This window comes from Podarcis bocagei, assembly GCF_964188305.1.
Source record: "Podarcis bocagei genome assembly, chromosome: 17".
In the NCBI taxonomy this organism is placed as follows: domain Eukaryota; kingdom Metazoa; phylum Chordata; class Lepidosauria; order Squamata; family Lacertidae; genus Podarcis; species Podarcis bocagei.
This window is the reverse complement of record NC_138143.1, coordinates 3,976,048-3,995,359: the sequence shown is the minus strand read 5'-3', so window position 1 is coordinate 3,995,359 and position 19,312 is coordinate 3,976,048. Positions and strand designations below refer to the sequence as shown.

At 50.4% G+C, this 19,312-nt stretch overlaps 1 protein-coding gene across 4 annotated transcripts in view; it reads left to right on the top strand.

Moving 5' to 3' along the window:
• The first annotated feature begins 3,443 nt into the window (after nt 1-3,443).
• FLNA (filamin A) overlaps nt 3,444-19,312 on the top strand; it is a 69,349-nt gene continuing 53,480 nt past the window's right edge. For all 4 annotated transcript variants that reach the window (XM_081177180.1, XM_081177178.1, XM_081177179.1 and 1 more), the window contains exons 1-8: nt 3,444-3,588; nt 5,663-6,148; nt 15,197-15,445; nt 15,944-16,041; nt 16,406-16,553; nt 17,412-17,530; nt 17,663-17,740; nt 17,840-18,002. In XM_081177180.1, the coding sequence (XP_081033306.1) occupies nt 3,558-3,588; nt 5,663-6,148; nt 15,197-15,445; nt 15,944-16,041; nt 16,406-16,553; nt 17,412-17,530; nt 17,663-17,740; nt 17,840-18,002 (1,372 nt within the window). In that variant the 5' untranslated portion in view covers nt 3,444-3,557. The remainder of the gene's footprint in view (nt 3,589-5,662; nt 6,149-15,196; nt 15,446-15,943; nt 16,042-16,405; nt 16,554-17,411; nt 17,531-17,662; nt 17,741-17,839; nt 18,003-19,312) is intronic.

Sequence of the window (19,312 nt, the reverse complement as noted above, 5' to 3'; positions counted from 1 at the left end):
CCCATGATATGTGTGCATGAACAGCAGCCATACATTTCAGACATATGCAAGCCACTTTAACCTTACTGACTGTGCCTGATACACATTTATTTCCTCTTCATCCACTCCTGCCTTAATTGACAAATTAGATTTCCAGAGGGGTTACAGTGCTTGAAGAAGTGCCTACTAAAATCTGAAAACTACTCTTCACCAGGAGTGCAACTTTCTTAGTAGACTTCTGTTTTGTATGACTATCAGAGGGTGGTATTGAATGGTTCCTAGTGACATCAATAATTGCAAAATGAGGTTCTCCACACATCTGCCCCCAGGACTGAAAATCTGAAAATGTGTGTGCATGTGCAAATACTTAGCTGAAAAAGAAGAAGCAAGCATAACATTAATTAGTTGTATGCTGTGGTATGTGCCACCAGTAATTTGACTAAGGCTGCAATCCTAATGCCACTTACCTGGGACAGTAAGCACCACTGAATCAGTAGGGGTTACTTTTGAGTAAGCATGGCTAGCCTTTTACTGTAAGCAACTAACAGTATGTTGATGTCTGTTTTAAACACAAACTGTATAATTTGCTTATAAATCCCCGCAGCTGACTTCATAGCCTAGGCAAGCTAATAAACTCTTAGTGTTGCATATGCACAACTTGGAATATAGGGGAGGTGATACCGGCTTTCCTTCTAGAGATATTGTTTATTATTACTTTATCTATTTATACATTAAATTGATATCCCACCTTTCCTCCAGGGGCTCAAGGTGGCAGACATAGTTCCCCTTGCCATTTTATTCTCGCAATAACCCTGTGAGGGAGAAAATGCTAAGAATGAGTGAGAGGCTCCAGGTCACCCTGTGAGCTTCACAGCTGAGTGGTGATTTGGACTCTTGCCTCCCACACTCTAACCACGCTGGTTATAAGACTCACTTAATGGAAATGCATTGTGTAATATGCTCTGAACACTTGAAATGTGCTATGTAGATGCTGTTATTTACATGGATAATGCCTTCCAGACAGACGTGAGGCCTGTCAAATTTAATGTTAAATGCTGACTTCTGGGCATTTTTATCTGCAAAGAGGCTGTGTGTGAGGAATTTAACCCTCAGTCCTGATTCTTAAAAGGGACCAAGCTCTCAGAGAGAGACACACAGAAGTGCAGAATGGCAATTCCTGGCTAGGCCAGCAGGGGGCACCCACGTATCCTTTCCCATCCCTAGCTAGCCCCATCCCCACCCCTGCTTCAGCTGGGGAGAAAAATGGAGGGGACAGGAACACTTACATGTGCTCCCGTCATTCAGAGCATCCCACACTTTGTCTTCATGCGCTTTCATAACAACCCTGCATGGTAGGCCAATATTGCATATTGCAGATGTAGAGATGTAGGGGGAGCAAGCTGAGGCTGAGAAAGGTAGGCTTGTCCGAGGCCACTGCAGTGGGAGTGCAGATGATTTGAAGCAGGCCGCCTGCCCTGGTGAAGAAACAGATCAGGCTGCACGACTCCAAGGGCAGGAAATGGGCTGAAAGGCGATGGACACAGGCAGCACCTCCTGCCCTCATGCTCAACCAACTGGCCTCTCCCTGTCAGAGCCTGTTGATGTTCCAATGCCAGGACTGGCTCTACAACGAGCATCTGAACCTGCTTGATACAAAGTCAGGCCATGGGTCCATCTAACACAGGACTGCCTACACTGGCTGGCAGCAGCTCTCTTGGGTTGCAGGCAGGGCGCTTCTCCCCCCTTTTCTGAAGGTCGGGGATTGAACCCAGGGCCTTGGGTGTGCAGAGCATGTGCTGCACCACTGAGCTATGGGACCCATGTTCCTGTGGGATGGAAATGATACTGAGTGCCATGCGGTGCTGGCCCAAGGGGACGGGTAGGGAGGAAGGCAAGGAGCCAGAGTCCCTAACAGGCAGAGCCAACACCTGATGTGCAAAGGAGGCTGTGCCCCATTTGCCCTAACTGACCAGCCCCCACTGGTGGCACCAAACATGTGCTGTGTTCCTTCGCCACTACCACCCCGTCACTGAGTCACTCCAGGAAGCCTCCAAGGCAACTGGAATTAGAAGAGGAATCTCTTCACAGTTTACAGGGCCAGATGCTTTCATGTCTCCCCCATCCAGATATATAGAGTTTAAGCACTTCCTCTAATCTTCCCTAGCAAAGGGGTCCCCTTACTGCACACAGTGCTTTGTCTGATCTGCCCACGACCTTCCCCCAGCCCTGCAAGATGGGGAAGTCCCAGGGTGGGGTGCACAGGAGCTGGTACAAAATGAGAAATTTCAAAACCCGGCTCAGGAAGTCTGGGTGGGGCTGGGGCTGCTTTGACAAAGCCGTTAGGCCACTGCAGCTTGCTGAATCACAGCAATGTGGGGGAATGAGTAGGGCAGAGATGGGAGCTGGGGCAGAACCACAAACACTTCCCACTTGTAGGTGTTGCACTGCTCCTCCAGCACGAGGGACTCTTATGAAGTCCTCCAGCTGTCCATCCCAAAGACTGCTGTTAACACACAAGCAAGACCCTGCCTGTTTCCCTCCATGCACAGCAATGCTCTGCTCTCCAATGTTTAACTCCCATCATCCTCTGACTGTCCTACTGGCTGGGGATGATAGGAATTTGAGTCCAACAGCATTGGGAGGGCTGCAGGTTACTCAGCCCTCTGTTTCCACCTTGGACCTGAGCAGGGCTTTTCTCAGCTGGAACTCAGTTCCAGCACCTCTCATGTGGGTGCCATTGCCATTCTAAGAGAACAAGGTGACCTCTGGCACCTCTTTTTATAGGAAAAGAGCACGGAACCTGAGGAAGTCTTATTAAGCAGAGAAGTGCTGTTCTGCAGCTGCAGACCCCCAGGCATTACCCTCTTGTAAAAATAAAAACAAAAAACACTGTAGTGTGCACAAAGATACATGCATGTGACTTTATTCCAGGAACTGTAGCTTGTTAAGGGTGATGGGAAGTGTAGTTCCCAGGACTTCTGTTTTGGGAAGCCATGTGCTCACCCGTGTGGCTTGGCTGTGCTGCCACTCTCTGACCTCATGGGAATTCTGGGTGGCCATCTTCGCAGTGGGTGGAGGTGCTGCTTCTGAGTGAGAGTCAACATTGTCTCCCTTCCACAGTGGTTGCTCACAATCAGAATTTACCCACAAATGCACAGGCTGCAGAATTGCTGTCAGCGCAGTAGGTGGTTTGTTTTTGTTTTTTGAACCTGCTGTGTGTTTGTTAGGAAGCGTCATCCACGGCACTGTGCCAAGGGCCTCCTGGAAGTCTGGCACTGGCCTTGCCGTCTCCCAGCATCAGCTGCCTCGCTCTGCCTAATAGTAGGGCTGGCCCTGGTTGTAGCTGCACATCTCCTCCCTGAGGTCTCTCCCCGTCTCTTTAGCTTTGTGACATGGGAGTGACATAGCAAGTTGGAACAGACTGACAAAGCCATGGCAAAACACACACACACCTGGCCCAGTTTCAACAAGCAAGAAGGCTGAGAATGAACAACCTTGGCTGCTCTTAGCACTGTTGGTGGAGTGGGACGAGTGAGGCAGTGATGTGGTGACACCAAGAAGCATGACTTCAGGTGGTGATGACAGCTCAGCAGGACATGCTTTGCCCAGGTTCAGTCCCTGGCAGCTCTAGTCAAAGGGACCTTAGCTAGCCAGAGTAGACAATACCTGAGCCAAATCACACAATAGTCCAACTGGTGGCTTCACGTGAGACCGTTTTTGGTTGGGTCTAGTTAATTTTCTACAAATCAAGGCTGCCAGGGTTTCTCTTTTCTCTGAAAAATTACAGGGCCCTTAACCCTAGAATGTGTATGATGTGCAAATGTGTGTGTCTACATCAGTCTGAGAGCGGACTTTGCACATGTTCAGAGGTACTCTAGCCTCTACCACAGATGACCCAACACAAACCATTCAGCAGAGAAGTGGAATCTTTGGTCATGAATAAAACCTGTTCCAGAACCTCTCTCCCCAAGCCACTTCCCTCTGTCTGGTGGGCCCAAAGAGGCTTGTAAAATAGGAAGGGAGCACGAAGGTCAACTAGTCTGACCCCAACCACGCAGGAATCTTTGGTGCTGCATGGGGGGCTGGCCCCCACAAACCCTGAGATATTTTTTTCTAAACAAAAATTTTATTTCTTTATTGAACTAAAATAAAGTTTGTGCAGTCATTTCTGCACAAATATCCACGTATTTTAATAATTTATACGGTAAGGATCTTTGATTTTATTCTGAAGGTTGCTTCTTGTAGAAGCCCTGATGTTAAGAATCTCGCGCTCTACTGACTGAGCGATCCTAGAGCAGCAGCTCAGCCGTGTAGGTGTCGGAGAGGGAGCGCAGCGGAGGGAAGGCAGGCGGGCGAGCAGCTGCAAGCAGATGACAAGCCGAGACCGGCCCCGTCGCCGTGCTGTGTCGAGGGCGAGAGGGAGGGAGACACAGAGAGAGACCCAGGATCTCACCCTCCCCAGGAAGAGGAGACACCCAGGGCAGCCAGAGCCGCAGTCGAGGCAAAAGAGGCGCAGGGCCGGCCGGGGGGGGGGCGGAGGGGCAGCTCCCGCCGGCTGGGCCTCATTGCGAAGGAATTCGGGAGACGTGCGCTTACTAGCCCGGAGGCATTTCTCCGGCGCCTTCCAGCTGGGGGAGGGGGGCTGGCTCACCGCGGAATCCCCCCGCTTCAGAGCTGCCTCCCTCCTGGGGCAAGTCTCGTTTCCTTCTCTGGGACGGGGTGTGCGCGAGAGACAGAGAACACCCGGGATCAGGGCCTTCCCGGGCGAGGGCACCTTTCCTCCCGCCTTGCCACCACAGCATCCCCCGGATCTTCGCGCCTGGTGCCCGAGATCCTCACTTTTAAAAAGGAAGTGGTGGGCACGGGGGTGGGCAGAGGAGGCCCCACGGAAGGCGCGCCCCCCAGTCTTTCCCCAGCTGCTCTCCCGCCTCGCGCCTTCTTTCGAAGGTGTGGGATGAGCGAGCGGGTCTGGCTGCGGCTGCAATTCCCAAGTAACGTCCCCCTTCCTTGTGATCCCTCGCCAAAGGGCCCCGCGAAAAGCAAAGGCCTCGGCACCCTGCAATTCCAGGCCCATAGGCTCCAGAAGAGAGGTCCGCTGGAGGGACCCGAGAGGTTTAGAGCCTCGTCCACCGCTTCCCAAAGTAGCCTCCGGGAAGCCCTCGTCCGGGCAACCCGCCAGCCGCGCGCCCCTCCTCCCAGATACACTGCTTCTGCACATGGAGGCTTCCTTGGGCTGCCGTGGCCAAGGAATAGCTTGCCCTTTTCGCAGATCTGCCGCTTCACTCCTTTTACAGGACCCCTCTTTAAGCTCGCTGACCCACCTTTAAGAGGGCTAGGCACTTTTGCAGCTGTTGCCTATGTATAAACTTACTCAAGAGTAGATCCCACTCCACCCCCGCACTCCCAATTGGGATTGCGCGCCAAGTGAGCGTGCACAGGATTGCAGAAGCCTCGGGTCTGGGGATTCCTTCCTGCCCCGCCCGTCCGACTACCAGCCCCTGGAGGTGCGCGCAGCTTGGAGGCGCTCGCCGCTTCCGTGGGGCTGGGGCTGCCGCCTTGCCCTCCTTGGAGCCCAGTCTCTGCTGCCCCGAGGTGGGCGTGTGTCTGGCTCTTCTGTGCGCCTCGCCGTGCGCCTTTGGCCGCGCCTCACTTCACCGCCTCCCTCTCCTCTCTCGTTCTGCAGGATCCTGCGCCTTTAATCCCGGGCCCAACCTACCCAGCGCCGGGGTCCCACCCACCCCGAGCCCAGCCGTTATAATGAGCGGCTCTCAAGCGCGACTCCATCAGGCCGCAGGAGCGGGAGGCGTTGGTGGCGGCGGCGGAGGAGCAGGCAGCGGCAGCAACAGCAGCAGCATCCAGGGGGAGGTCGCTGCCGAGATGCCGGCCACCGAGAAGGACCTGGCCGAGGACGCGCCCTGGAAGAAGATCCAGCAGAACACCTTCACGCGCTGGTGCAACGAGCACCTGAAATGCGTCAACAAGCGCATCGCCAACTTGCAGACGGACTTGGGGGACGGGCTGCGCCTCATCGCGCTGCTCGAGGTGCTGAGCCAGAAGAAGATGGGGCGCAAGTACAACACGCGCCCCACTTTCCGGCAGATGCAGCTGGAGAACGTTTCGGTGGCGCTGGAGTTTCTGGAAAGAGAGAACATCAAGCTGGTCTCCATCGGTAAGTCCCAGAGAAAGAGGGGAGGGGGCGGAGAGGGCGAAAAGGGGGCCTGAAGGGGGCATCCTAAAAGTGGGGGAGTGCGGGGTCTTTGGATGCGGGGCACCCAAGTCTGTCTCTTACGGCGGGGGGGGGGACTGGAAAGGCACCCCGCTCTCCTCTACATGGCGAGGCCCAGGTGAAGAGGAGAGGGGCGCGCTTGGCCCCTCCCGCGAAGGGGGCGTGCGTAGCTTCGCGGGATTTGTGGCGGGGTTGGGTGGGGGGGGGAGAGAAGGACCGCTGGTGGCGGATCGGGGCCGCCTCGGAGTTGGGGGTCCCATTTCTGTAGTCATGGGGTGCCTTTTGGGGAGAGTCGCGGGGGGGGGGGCGGAAAGCGAAGAGGCCCGGCTGGAGGGGTGGGGCGGGCGGGAGGACGCTGCATCTGGGCGTGGCGGGGAGGGTTGCAGGAGGCGGCTCCGGTTTCAGGCTTTTTGTCTGGAGTCTGCAAAAAAAGGGGGGAAGCCCCCTTCAGCCCCGGCCTCGGTTCGCGTTGCTGCAGCCCCCGCCCTCCGCCCCGCGCGCCCTCCCTCCATCTCTGGCCCAGCCCAGCCCGGCGCGCTCCGCTTCGGAAAGGCCCGTTAACTATTTAGGAATGGGAGGAGGGGCGGCCTGGCGCTTGCCTTCCGCTGAGCCATTTCTTGTAGATGCCTTTTGAATCGCCGATCGAGCGAGCTCCTGACGCGCCGCACGCACATTTTCCAAGCTCAAACAATTGTTTGTCTTCTTTTCTCCCCACCCGCCGCATCAAATTTGAATTACTTGAATTACATTGAGGGGAAAAGTTGCCCAAGAAGTGGAAGTGGGATGTGGTTGAGCCAATATCTGCGCTCTCGTAGATCACTAGCCGCAGCCCTTTGAACCCACAACCGACACCTTAGGCAATAAGAAGCCTTTGTCCTTCTGCTCTGATTTTGGGGTAAATCTTGTGTCAGTGCAGAGTCTGGGCAAAAATTCTGCCTTAAGGAAAGGTGTCAGGAAGTTGATGGACTCTTGAGCTCTTCCAGTCACAATAATGCCCTAGTACATACCATCCAACATTTCTCCTACGGAAATAGGGACATCCTAAGGAAAAATGGGACATTCTGGGGTCAAATCAGAAACTGGGGCGAAATGGGGACACTTGGAGGGTCTGATAGTAGTCTGGGATATTGCTACAGTGGCACATGCTGGGGATGAACAGTAACACAGAAAGAAGCTATGGCTTCAGACGGGGCCCTTAGCTAGGATAGACTTTTAAGTACAGTACCCAGTTTGTGGGAGAGCCTCCTTATCTCTTCATAGATCTGAAGCTGCTCATACATAAACTATAACGAATGAACTGACTGGGTTTGTATGGAATGCTAATCCATAGTTAAGGTGAGTAAACCAACAGCCAGCAACAAACCATGGCTTATTTTTGCTAACAAAATCATAGCTAACTGTAGTTAAGGTGCTGGGCTGGGTTTGTATGCAACACCAAACCTTAACTAATTTAAACCATGGTTTAACACTGTATGTAAACCAGACCATGGTATCTCCCATTGGAATGATGTGTACTGAGCAAAGATTGCATTCAGTTCACTGATCCTTATATTCCTTGCTTTGCCATGGACCCCTAGCTCCTGAAGCAAAAGTTCAAGTGTCTCCTGTTTTGGCAGAAATACAAGAAAGCAAATGACTGTTAATTGCCCTTTGCCTTATAATAGGAGCAGCCTTTTCTTGGAAATGGGTGGTGACTCTCGGCTGCTTCCATGCTTGGGCAGCTTGACTTGGCTTGGATGCTTGGCATTTATGGTCACAGCAAAGGGAGCCTTTTGGATAGCTTACCAGCCATCTAGGTTTGGACTGACTGGTGGTGGCTCCGCTGGTAAAAACTCCATGCAGTAAAAGCTGTGGATGGGTGTGTCTCTAAATAGTGTAACATTGGCCCTGAGCAGCCTGGCTCTTGCATTGCCTGGTAGAGGAAGTAACTGATTCTAGTTTAGGTCTGACTCATTAATGTGGGGATCCTGGATGTCTCATTAGCTTTTCGGAAAAACCAATGGCTTATGCATACCTTGCTTTTGCAGGGAGCTTCCGGTGGCCTCTCATTCAGATTTATCATGCCTGCTCAGCCTCAGCACTGCTGAAACATCTGCTATTCCCAGACAATTCACTGGGCCCAGACTGTTGATTCAGGGTCATGAGCATCCATAGCCTGTTCTGGGGTTGGGGTTTGCCCATAGCCCTTTGTTGAGGAAGTCAACTAGACCAAACTTAGGTGGAAAAGAGTGACATAACTAAATACTGTTATAATTATTTAAAAAACCTCACAGTCATCTCCTACTGCTATCCCTTGGCTCCTGGAATGGCTGGTGTCAATCCATGTTGCCAATATAAGCAGAATGTATTTTCTGTACTGATGCCCCGGTCTCATTCCTGCTCTTTCCTGCACTATCAGTTTGTAAAGATGTCAGCTGGGATGTGTTGACATCCCAACACATGTAGCTCCTTGTATTCACTAAAATTGGGCCTGTGACTCTGCAAGCTAAATACAACCCAGCAGGGTTTTCATTTAGCTGTGTTTGGCCCAGGGTTGCAAAAATGTGGCAGCGTGTTGAATGCCTGGCAGGCCTTAGTACTGGTGGGCTATGATTAGGTGGATCTGACACAAAAAGTGTAGTCCTGTGTTACCTTATGTTGGACCTGGCGTGGTTCCTTGTCCACTTGACCAGGAACTCCATATCTTGGGGTAAAGTTGGGGTAACACACCTTGTAATACAGAGACAGCTTACAAAGGCCTAGTTACTTTGAGTACCTTAAAGTCTTAAGTTGTTGTTCTGGTGACTATCCAGAGGTACAAAACCACCTATTATCCTGAAGTTGCATGGTTTTTTATTATTTTAAAAAGTTCCCTATTGCCTATTTCTGGCAGCCGCCCATGTACGTTGCTGCAGGGACCCCTCTGTTGATGAAACCCTCTTGGTGTATCTGTCTGGATGTGCTCTACACGGTTGTGAGCTGGTAATGATAGGAAATTCTGGATTAGATTGGCTGCTGTGGTAAACTTGCTAGATATTCAGCAATGTGGTGGCTGTGTGTAACACTTGTAAAGCCGTACTGTATGGGAAGATAAGGCCCACCGAAGGGATACTGGCTTTCATTCCAGCTCCCTGTAAGTGAGGTTCTAAATGGGCCCCATGTTGTTGGACTCCAACTTGCATCTGCTCTACCCAGTGTGGTCAAGAAGGGTGGGAGTTGTGGTCCAGCAAAAGCTGGGTGGAGGGTTCTACCCCCTGCTCTGTTTGACTCCCCCTGGAGCCTGCAGAAGACCCTGAGGACAGTGGGAGATGAGAATCCTGCGTTGCCCGTCAATGCAGTGAGTCAGTCCCTGGGCCACAGACTCTGACTCAGACAAGGTCTGGCAAGCAGTTGCTGAGAAGTGGAAGGGCGTGCGCACACCATAACCATGCCTGTAGGCTAGAGATGGGTAGCCCTGTGCCTGGGTGTGCCTGTCTGTTCCTCCTCCTCCTCCTCCTTGGGTTGGGGTGAGGAGAAGGATGGGCTGGGCGGGTCTTTTGCTCCTCTTCACAGAGAGGCTGGATGTAGGGAAGGCGGGCAGAGAGGGAGGGACCAGGCCAAACATGTGGAGGGGGCGTTCTTTTCCCTCCCCCTGGAAGGAGAATCCTGTTGGGACAGAGGAGCTGCTGCCTGCCGGCCACTCCATATAAGGCTAAAAAATGCTGGAGCGGTCTGCTCTGTGGCTGGGTGGGCGGTACAGAGCCGGGTGGGGAGGTGGCTGGGATGTGATGGCTTGCCTTCTCTCTGTTCCTCCCCCCCCCCATCACCACCCAGGGGAAAAAAGTGGCAGGGAAAGCATGGCGTATTTAGCCCTGCCAGAGGGATGCATCTGCTCTGGCACTCCAATAACAAAAGCTTAAGCGCATGAGAGCTAATGGGAAGGGGCTCCCATCCCAGCTTCTCTAGCCTTGACTGGGTCTCTGCTCCCGGGGAGGGAGGGGGCATGTGGCCTAATGTGGGTGAATCTCAGTGGCCTCTGGGTCTTAGATTCCCTTTGGCCCTCCTGTCCTCTTTGATAATGCTTGTTCTGCAGTTTACAGCTTATTCAGCTCGACAGTGTTGAATGCTCCTCTCCAGCTTTGAGACTGGCCCTGACGCCTGCCCTTTTGAATGCTCCCAGCTGCTATCGGGCTCAGTGGATATGGAGGGCAGAAGTTAAAGTGTGTGCGATGGGGAGGGAAGAATGCAGATGGAAGCTTGGAAAATGCCTTTTTTCAGGATGGTACTCACTCCATGTTGCCTGTAACCAGATCCTGCAATCTGCTGCAGAGGGAGAATAGCAGCTCCCTCTAATACTGTTGAGGGTTGTGTCATGTTAACTGTTTGGTGGCCACAGACTGCTTGGGTAGGAAATGGACTGAAGCCTATTGGGTCCAAGTGTGTATATTGTGTGGCAGTAGCACATGTCTGGATGCTAGGAAGCTGTAGTTCAAGGGAGGGAGATCCTTTTTCACATTCCCATCTAGCCAAACTCTGGGAGCCTCATGGAACTGGTGGGTGGGGCCAGAGCAGCAAATGTAAAATTTAGCTTTGTATACTAGGCTAGTAGTCATACTTCAGGTTGAAGTAGCTTCGGGATGAATATTTTCGGGTTACGCTCCGCGGTGACCCAAAAATAACGGAGCGCGTTACTTCCAGGTTTCATTGCTCGCACATGCGCAGACGCTCAAAATGACTTCACGCACATGCATGGAAGTGGCAACCCGCACACGTGCAGTCGCGTCTTAAGTTTACTTCAGGATGCGAACGGGGCTCAGGTACGGATCCTGTTCGTATCCAGAGGTACCATTGTATCTACAAACACACACTCTTCTCCATCCAGTCCCTGTTGAGTTTCAGTGGCAGACAGAGGCGCTTTGAGGGTTACATTTGGCCCTTGAGCCTGAGATTCCGCTCCCTGTTGTAGCAAAAACAGTTCCACGGCACATGCAACGAAACACACATGCACGGTCCTGTCACTGTGGGGGTCCCTAGCCACAAGCTTTATGTAACCAGGGAGCACGTTCCCTGTAAACATGTAAGTATATTCTTCCAGAAGGTGCCAGATACTTAATTTCTTCCTTCATGGACCATAAAACAGAGTTGCTTGTTTTCCATACTAAAAAGACAACTGACCTGTCTAAATTATGCAAGTTAAACCACTTTTTATAATTCTGCTTCCCCTTGCTGTTATGGGGTAGAGGAGCATGTAGACTCCTTCGCTGGAGGTCTTTAAACACAAAATAAATAAGTTTATTATTTATACCCTGCCTATATGGCTGGGTGGCTTCCAACGCATATGAAAACAAAATGAAACATCAAACACTGGAAACTTCCCAATACAGGGCTGCCTTCAGCTTGGGGGATGCTGTCAGGGATGCTGTAGTTGAGATTCCTTCTTTGCGGGGGTCAGGCTAGATGACCCTTGGGCTACCTTCCAGTTCTGCTGTTCTATGATTCTATATAAATGTAAAGGGCACTGAAAACCTGACCTCAAACCACTGGAAGGTTTCTTCAGTAATTTTTCTGACTTCTGTTGCATGCACACCCACAGCCACCCCACATGCACTTGCAAGAAGCCTTTTCCTACTTCCGTGAAAACCACCTTCTTGTGTTTGTGCAGCTGCAGGAATTATTTATTACATTTGTATGCCGCCCTTTATTGGAAAATCACAGAGTACAGTGGTACCTCGGGTTACAAACGCTTCAGGTTACAGACTCCGCTAACCCAGAAGTAGTTCCTCGGGTTAAGAACTTTGCTTCAGGATGAGAATAGAAATCGCGTGCTGGCGGTGCAGCAGTAGTGGGAGACCCCATTAGCTAAAGTGGTACCTCAGGTTAAGAACAGTTTCAGGTTAAGAACGGACCTCCAGAACGAATTAAGTTCTTAACCCGAGGTACCACTGTAGTTCACCACATAAAGCACTTGGGATGTGCTTGGCTTGGTGACGTCTTGGCAGGGGGTTGGACTCGATGGCCCTTGTGGTCTCTTCCAACTCTATGATTCTATGGACATGGTGTTCCGCTTCCATGTTGGGAGTCAGTGAAATGGTCGGCTCTGGGAACCACCCTGCCCCTCAGAAAATCTTACACCTAGGAATAGGTTCTGTGCTTCTGAGATTAGGCCATCGCTTTGAATTCATTCTAGGTTCTCTTCTGTTGCCTTGATCTTCATCAGTCTCTTTCACTTTGTATCTGGAGGTTGATTCTTCCTTCATACCTTGTGCTCCAGAACCCATAGGATCTGTACACTGGCTTAAAAAAATAGAATAAAAGAATGCACAACATCAAATGCATTTAAAGCAGAAGAATGCATAATAAATAGCTTAGTCAAGCAATACAATGCTGACCTTGAAAATAGCTAGGTCTTCACTGCCTGCTGAAGAAAAGGCAAACCATTACTAGGCCAGGTGGGTCTCCCTTGGGAGTAAATCCCATAATGGTGGTGCCACAACTGAAGGCGAGGGAAGGCAGGGCAGGGCCTTGGGCTGTTCCTTAGAGCCTGTGGGAGTTCAGCTTTATCCAGCTTGCCTACCCCTTGGGGTTTTGAGGAAGGTTGCTTAAGACTTGTCTGAACCTGAGCTGAGGGAGAATAGTTGGGCCCCTTTCAGCTGCTGTGTCTAGTCTCTGGAGAGGTTAATCTTGGCAGGAGGCCAGTGCATTGAAGGAATTCTTTGTTTCCCTGAATCTGGTGTGTTTACATCAATCTGCTGCTGCGCAATCCTGGCCAGGCCTCTTTCTGCTGCTGCTGCTGCTGCTGCTGCTTCCTCTTCTGTTGCCTCCAACCATATACAAAGGGTGGGATTCCTTCATACACTTTCACCAAGCGGCTCTTGGGTAGTATCTCCTCCACATGTACACTTCCCATCCCTATCTTCCTTTGCTCCAAATTCCCTTCATGACATCTTCTGACTCGCCAATTTCTTTTGAGTCGGCACGCAGTCAGCGCAGCAGAACACCTGAATTAAGGGCTGCCTGAGTGATGCTTTTGCTTTGCAAGATTTCTGCTTTTTCTTGCTTCAAGACCTCAAGGTAACAAAAATCTATGTTTGGTAACATCCCACATACTGTGGGATTCATGGCAGTATGTTGCAAACAAAAATTGTAGGAGACTCTACATAAGAGATACATATATGGGGATTGAAATAAATAAAGTGGGGCCAACAAAGGGCCTGGGGCAGAAGAACATGGCTCTCCCCCCCCCACCCCCAGGCTTCATTGGCTGCCTTTCTTTATGGCCTTGTAGCAAAATTGGGCCTAACTGGGGGGGCCATTTTACACATGCATGTTTAGTACTGGATTTTTTTCAGCACTTGTTGACTTGCTCCTGAATAGACTCACTGGGAATAATTTTGTGTTTTGGTATTCCTTTACTTAAATTTGTGGCAAAAATGCTGTAGCCGTTAAAATGAACTGAACTGCAAGCATGTTATTAAAAGAAAACAAATTAAAAAGCCTGTGCAAATAAAATGATGTTTGCCTAGTCCCTGAAACTCAATTAAGGGTTGGCACCAGATACGTTGAGCTACTGAGGGCAATCTAGAGTTTGGGCATCACCTCTTGAAGGATCCCTGGATACAGTCAACTTTACCTCAGGAGGAGGGCAAGGGAGAGAATGACTCTTACGACCTGTTTCAAGTATTTCCAATATTCTAAGGGAAAAGGCTGTTAGGTACAGGAGCAGACACTTTTATACCACTTTAACAGTCACGGTGTCCTCCAAAGAATATTGGGGATTGTAGTTTGTTAAGGCCGCTAAGATCACTATTCCCCTCACAGATCTACTGTTTACCAGTCAATCCCTCTTCCCAAATAACTCTGGGAGTTGTAGTTCTGTGAGGGAAATGAGGTCACGCAACGGCATCCTTAACAAACTTCATTTCTTAGGATTCTTAGGGGGACGTACCATGACTGTTGAAAGTGATACAACTTTATATAGTGTACAATGCCGGTGGCTCCTTACTTCCAAGTAAGTGTACCTGAGTCTGATTCACAGCTACAGTAATACTTCATCTCACTGTCATGTTGCCAAAGGAGGGGGGCATTGTTGTCACCACACTTTGCAAGGAAAAGGAGAAAATGAAGCAAAACTATAGCCACTGAGCTCAGTACAGTCCAGTCAGCTTCTGGTGCTTTCAGATTTATCAGGTTTTAAACTAGTTTGCATAAAGTTTGACTGCCATCGTGAGTGGCTGGAGAACTGTATTCGCATCAGATTCAAATCTCTCCTCAGTCATGAAAGCTTACTGGGTGATCTTGAGACCCTCATTCCCTCACAGCCAAAACTACCTCACAGGGTTGTTGTAATGAAACTTGAGGGAGTATGGACCATGTATGCCGCCCAAAATTCCCTGGATGAAGCAGGAGATAAAAATAATAAATAGAACCCATAGCAAGAACAATACATCAAGTATCAATTGCAACTTGTTTATTTTCTGTTGTCACTGTTATTTTAAAATAAGGTTAGGAAGTGTAGATGTGGAAGAGACACTACCAAAGAGACTCGAGACTGTATAAAGGAAAGCCATTCTTAGTACATGGTCGGTGGAAATGACGGCATCTAAAGTGGCAGGCAGTGGCCAATGAGTGAAAAAGGCATGGTAGTAACCAGCACACACAGGCCACTTTTAAAATCATTTTTAAGTTTCTTCAAACATGTTACCTGCAGTCAAATTGTGGCCATTCTTCATCAAAATCCCTCCCACCAGCTTCTTCAGGCCCCTAAGGACAGAATCTCTTGCTAGAAGCTTGTTCTATAGGTCTCCAATCTATTGAGGAGGTGAGAAAAGGTGGGAGTGGACTTATTACTTGGTGGAAACTGCCTGCAGGCTTCCTCTTGAGTTTCCTTAGGTGTAGAGACTGGCCTTCCTCCTACTAAAGGAGAGAATTCCGAGGGGAGAAGGCCTAGGATGTTGCTGAGTGGGGCTCGTCTTCCCTGAAAGTCCAGGTCACTGTCCTCTTTTGTGAATGCTGAACTGTGCTTCTGACTCTCAGACAGCAAAGCTATCGTGGATGGGAATCTGAAGCTGATCCTGGGCCTGATCTGGACGCTCATCCTGCACTACTCTATCTCCATGCCCATGTGGGATGAGGAAGATGACGAAGAGGCCAAGAAACAAACCCCCAAGCAGCGACTGCTGGGCTGGATCCAAAACAAACTGCCTCAATTGCCCATCACCAACTTCAGCAGGGACTGGCAGAGCGGCCGGGCACTAGGCGCTCTTGTTGACAGCTGTGCCCCAGGTAAGCGAAGGAGCAGCACTGTTCATGTGGGGGTCAGAGGGTGAACTTGAGAGGTTTGCAAGGAGGCCTCTTCTGACTTGCTCACATGGGAGCTGGAGGCCAGCACTACTTCCTGTGTTAGTTGACCCATAGATCAGGAGTAGCCAGTTAGGCTCCCTCCAGAAGTTTATGAACTACAACTCCTGTCATCCTTGACCATGGCCATGCTGGCTGGGGTTGATGGGAGTTGGAGTACATCATCATCTGGAGGGCACCAGCATTGGCTATCCTTGTCACTGATGCCAACTCCATCTTGGCCCTGGGTCTAATATTCCGCTGATGGTTTGGGATGCCTGTGTTGGAGTGGCCTGTGCTGGATGCCTGCTCCTTCGGCTTTATTTCTACCTTACGTTGTGAACGGATGCTACAGTGCCCCAGAGCACTGTTCCAGAGATCTGTATGGAGGAAGTGTTACTACTGTGTGTGACTGACAAAGAGCTGGGACACTCTCTCAAATAGGTCTGTGCCCTGACTGGGATTCGTGGGATGCTAGCAAACCTGTCAACAATGCCCGGGAGGCCATGCAGCAAGCGGATGACTGGCTGGGCATCCCACAGGTAAGCAGCACAGATACTTTGTGTTAAGCTGAACTCTGCTATGGGTAGATGTATTGGCAAAAGTGTTTACTGCTTCCAGTTTTGGCCAGGGGCAAGTGAGCAATGAAGAGTCTGAAGGTGTGTTATCCCTTGACACCACCCTCCTCCAGGATGCTGCTTAGATTTCCCAGAAATGCTTAAAATAGTGACATTCTAGGCCCCCCTCTGCAGCCTTCAGGGCTAGAAGTCTACTTTTTGAAAAACAAGCACTGGGTTTCCTGGGAGGCTGCATCCTGTGCCTGCTCTGTACTTGACTCCTGGCGTGTGAGAGGTAAACATGCCTCTTCTTTGCTGTCTCCAGCTAATTGCCTTCTTTCCTCTGTAGGTGATCACTCCTGAAGAGATTGTGGACCCCAATGTTGATGAGCATTCGGTCATGACATACCTCTCCCAGTTCCCCAAAGCTAAGCTAAAGCCAGGAGCCCCCCTTAGGCCCAAACTGAACCCCAAGAAAGCCAGAGCTTATGGCCCAGGTGAGTCCAGGAACAGGTGGTAAAGGCTTGGGATTACATGTGTGCAGAGGAGGGTCTGGAGGACTTCTTAAACAATTGGGAGATTGACCACAGTGGGGGCAGGTGGGTGTTGACAAGGACAATGACAAGGTGGGTGTTTTCCTAGGACAGCGTTCTTCAACCTTGGGTCCCCAGATGTGGTTGGGCTGCAGCTTCCATAATCCTGCTATTTTAGCCAATGGGATGATGGGAGCCCAACAATCTTTGGGGATCCAGGGTGTCATGAATAGAATAGCTGCCTCATGGGGCTCGACTTAAAGGTGTTTGTACGTGGGTGGTGCTGTGGGTTAAACCACAGAGCCTAGGACTTGCTGATCAGAAGGTCGGCAGTTTGAAACCCCATGATGGGGTGAGCTCCCGTTGCTCGGTCCCTGCTCTTGCCAACCTAGCAGTTTGTTTGAAAGTGCAAGTAGATAAATAGGTACCGCTCCAGCGGGAAGGTAAACGGCATTTCCATGCACTGCTCTGGTTCGCCAGAAGCGGCTTAGTCGTGCTGGCCACATGACCCAGAAGCTGTACGCTGGCTCCCTCGGCCAATAAAGTGAGATGAGCACCATAACCCCAGAGTCAGCCATGACTGGACCTAATGGTCAGGGGTCCCTTTACCTTTATGCTTTTTTAACCTCTTCCTTGCAACACCCTGTGATCGCCTTGTGATGGTTTGCTCTGTACCATCTCTGTGGCTCTCCCATCAGCTCTAGCTAGCATTTGTGGGCTTTCCTGAGGTCATCTAGGCTGTACAGTAGAGGTGATGTTAGAACCACTGCTGTACACAGGCCAGGGGTGGTACAGTTACTACTGTGTCTGATCATTTCACAGGCATTGAGCCCACAGGCAACATGGTGAAGAAGAAGGCAGAGTTCACCGTTGAAACGATCAGTGCTGGCCAGGGAGAAGTGCTAGTCTATGTGGAGGACCCTGCTGGACATCGGGAAGAAGTGAGTCCCCCTGGGAGTGTGTCCTTGGAGGTCTGGATGGCCAGGCATTGAGGCGGAAGAGTTATGGGGGGGGTGTTTTGGGTGGGTTGTACAATGCCAACCACTAATGAACTTCCTCTGTCTGTCCTCAAGGCGAAGGTCATTGCCAACAATGACAAGAACCGGACATTCTCTGTGTGGTATGTGCCAAAGGTGACAGGAATCCACAAGGTAAGAGTCTATATATCGTGTAGGTGATTGGGAGAAAATTCTGGAACTGGGCCTTCATCTCAGTGATCAACATTTGACGACCTTGACTTTTTGCTCCAGGTGACGGTACTGTTTGCTGGGCAGCACATCGCCAAGAGCCCCTTTGAGGTGAATGTGGACAAATCGCACGGGGATGCCAGCAAGGTCACTGCCCAGGGTCCTGGCCTGGAGCCTGTGGGCAACATTGCCAACAAGACCACCTACTTTGAGATCTTCACTGCTGGTCAGTGGATGGGGGCGGGGTGCTGGTTCTGAGAGGGTGGAAGGGTGTTGGCCAGCTGAAGCCTGGACGCAGCTTGAAAGCAAATGACGTAGTTGGCTGGTTTCTTAGAAACTTGTTATAAATATTTTAGCCACCGTTCCCCAACCTGGTCCATTCTTGGTCCCCAGCTCCCATCAGCCCCAGCATTCTTGGCCCCAATGGTCAGAGGATGGGAACTGCAGTCCAGCAACACTGGGGGGGAGGGAGTACTGTGTTGGGGACACTTGAATTGTTGGCAATGAATAAACTGTCATTGGAGAACTTTTCTCACTGTCAACTGAGTAATTGTGTTGGAGGCTTCAATTTCTCGCCAAAGTGGAACCTTTCTAGCTCTCCTGCTTTCGGAGTTGCTTGTCAAAGCAACATGTCTTCAGAGACTAACAGCTCTGGGTGGGAGGACTTCCAAGCTGGGAACAAGTCAGGCTACACATAGCATTTTTAAGTGTCCAGTGCTTCACATAAGATTGTTGGGAGGATTACAGAGAATACCAAAAGGAAGAGATTGTGAGTGAGTAGCTTGCCTAAGGCTGTCCGTGGAGGAGGGCAGCTTAGTTGGCTTAACAGCCCCACTCTGACTCCTTCAAGGTAGGCTGTGGCTGGAGGAACTGCTTTCTGCTCCTGCTGTCCAGGCTTTAGTTGGTCAACATTGTGGTGAAGTTTATGCCTGTTGCTTCAGTATGCCATAGTGTAGGAGGCAGAATGATCAGACATTTATATTAGGAATATACAGTTTCATGATTCCACGTGTTCTTAAGTTTCATATGTGTAATTGTGAATTCAGAACTGCCCTGAGTAATATTGTATTCAACGTGGCAGGATATGAAACGAAACAATGATTCAGAGTACACAGTAGAGCTTGCTTTGAGATCAGTCATCCTTGATTCTCTTATCCAGGAATGTCACCCTCTCTCCTTGCCTGCCTTGAAACTCTCGGCTCTTCTCCCTTCAGGCAAAAGGCAACTTCCTTGTCCCAACAGCCCTTTGCAAACAATTGGTCTCTTGTCTTGGCGTTTCATTTTTATTTATAGCTGGATGTTAGAATAGTCTCCTCTGAACTCTTGAGGCTGAAGATGAGTACCTTTGCTTCCAGGCTAGTTGCTGCCTAAGCAAGTCTGTCTGAATTGTTGGCCTCATCTTGCAAGCATGAAAGGTCTCCTACTAAATCCTAGCTGAAGCCTATCCAGTGCTAAGTAGAGCATAACTTGCAGCCCACAGTCACTGTAGCAAACTAATCTTCCATTTCTTTGCTTTCAGAAATGGGTCTGTTACCA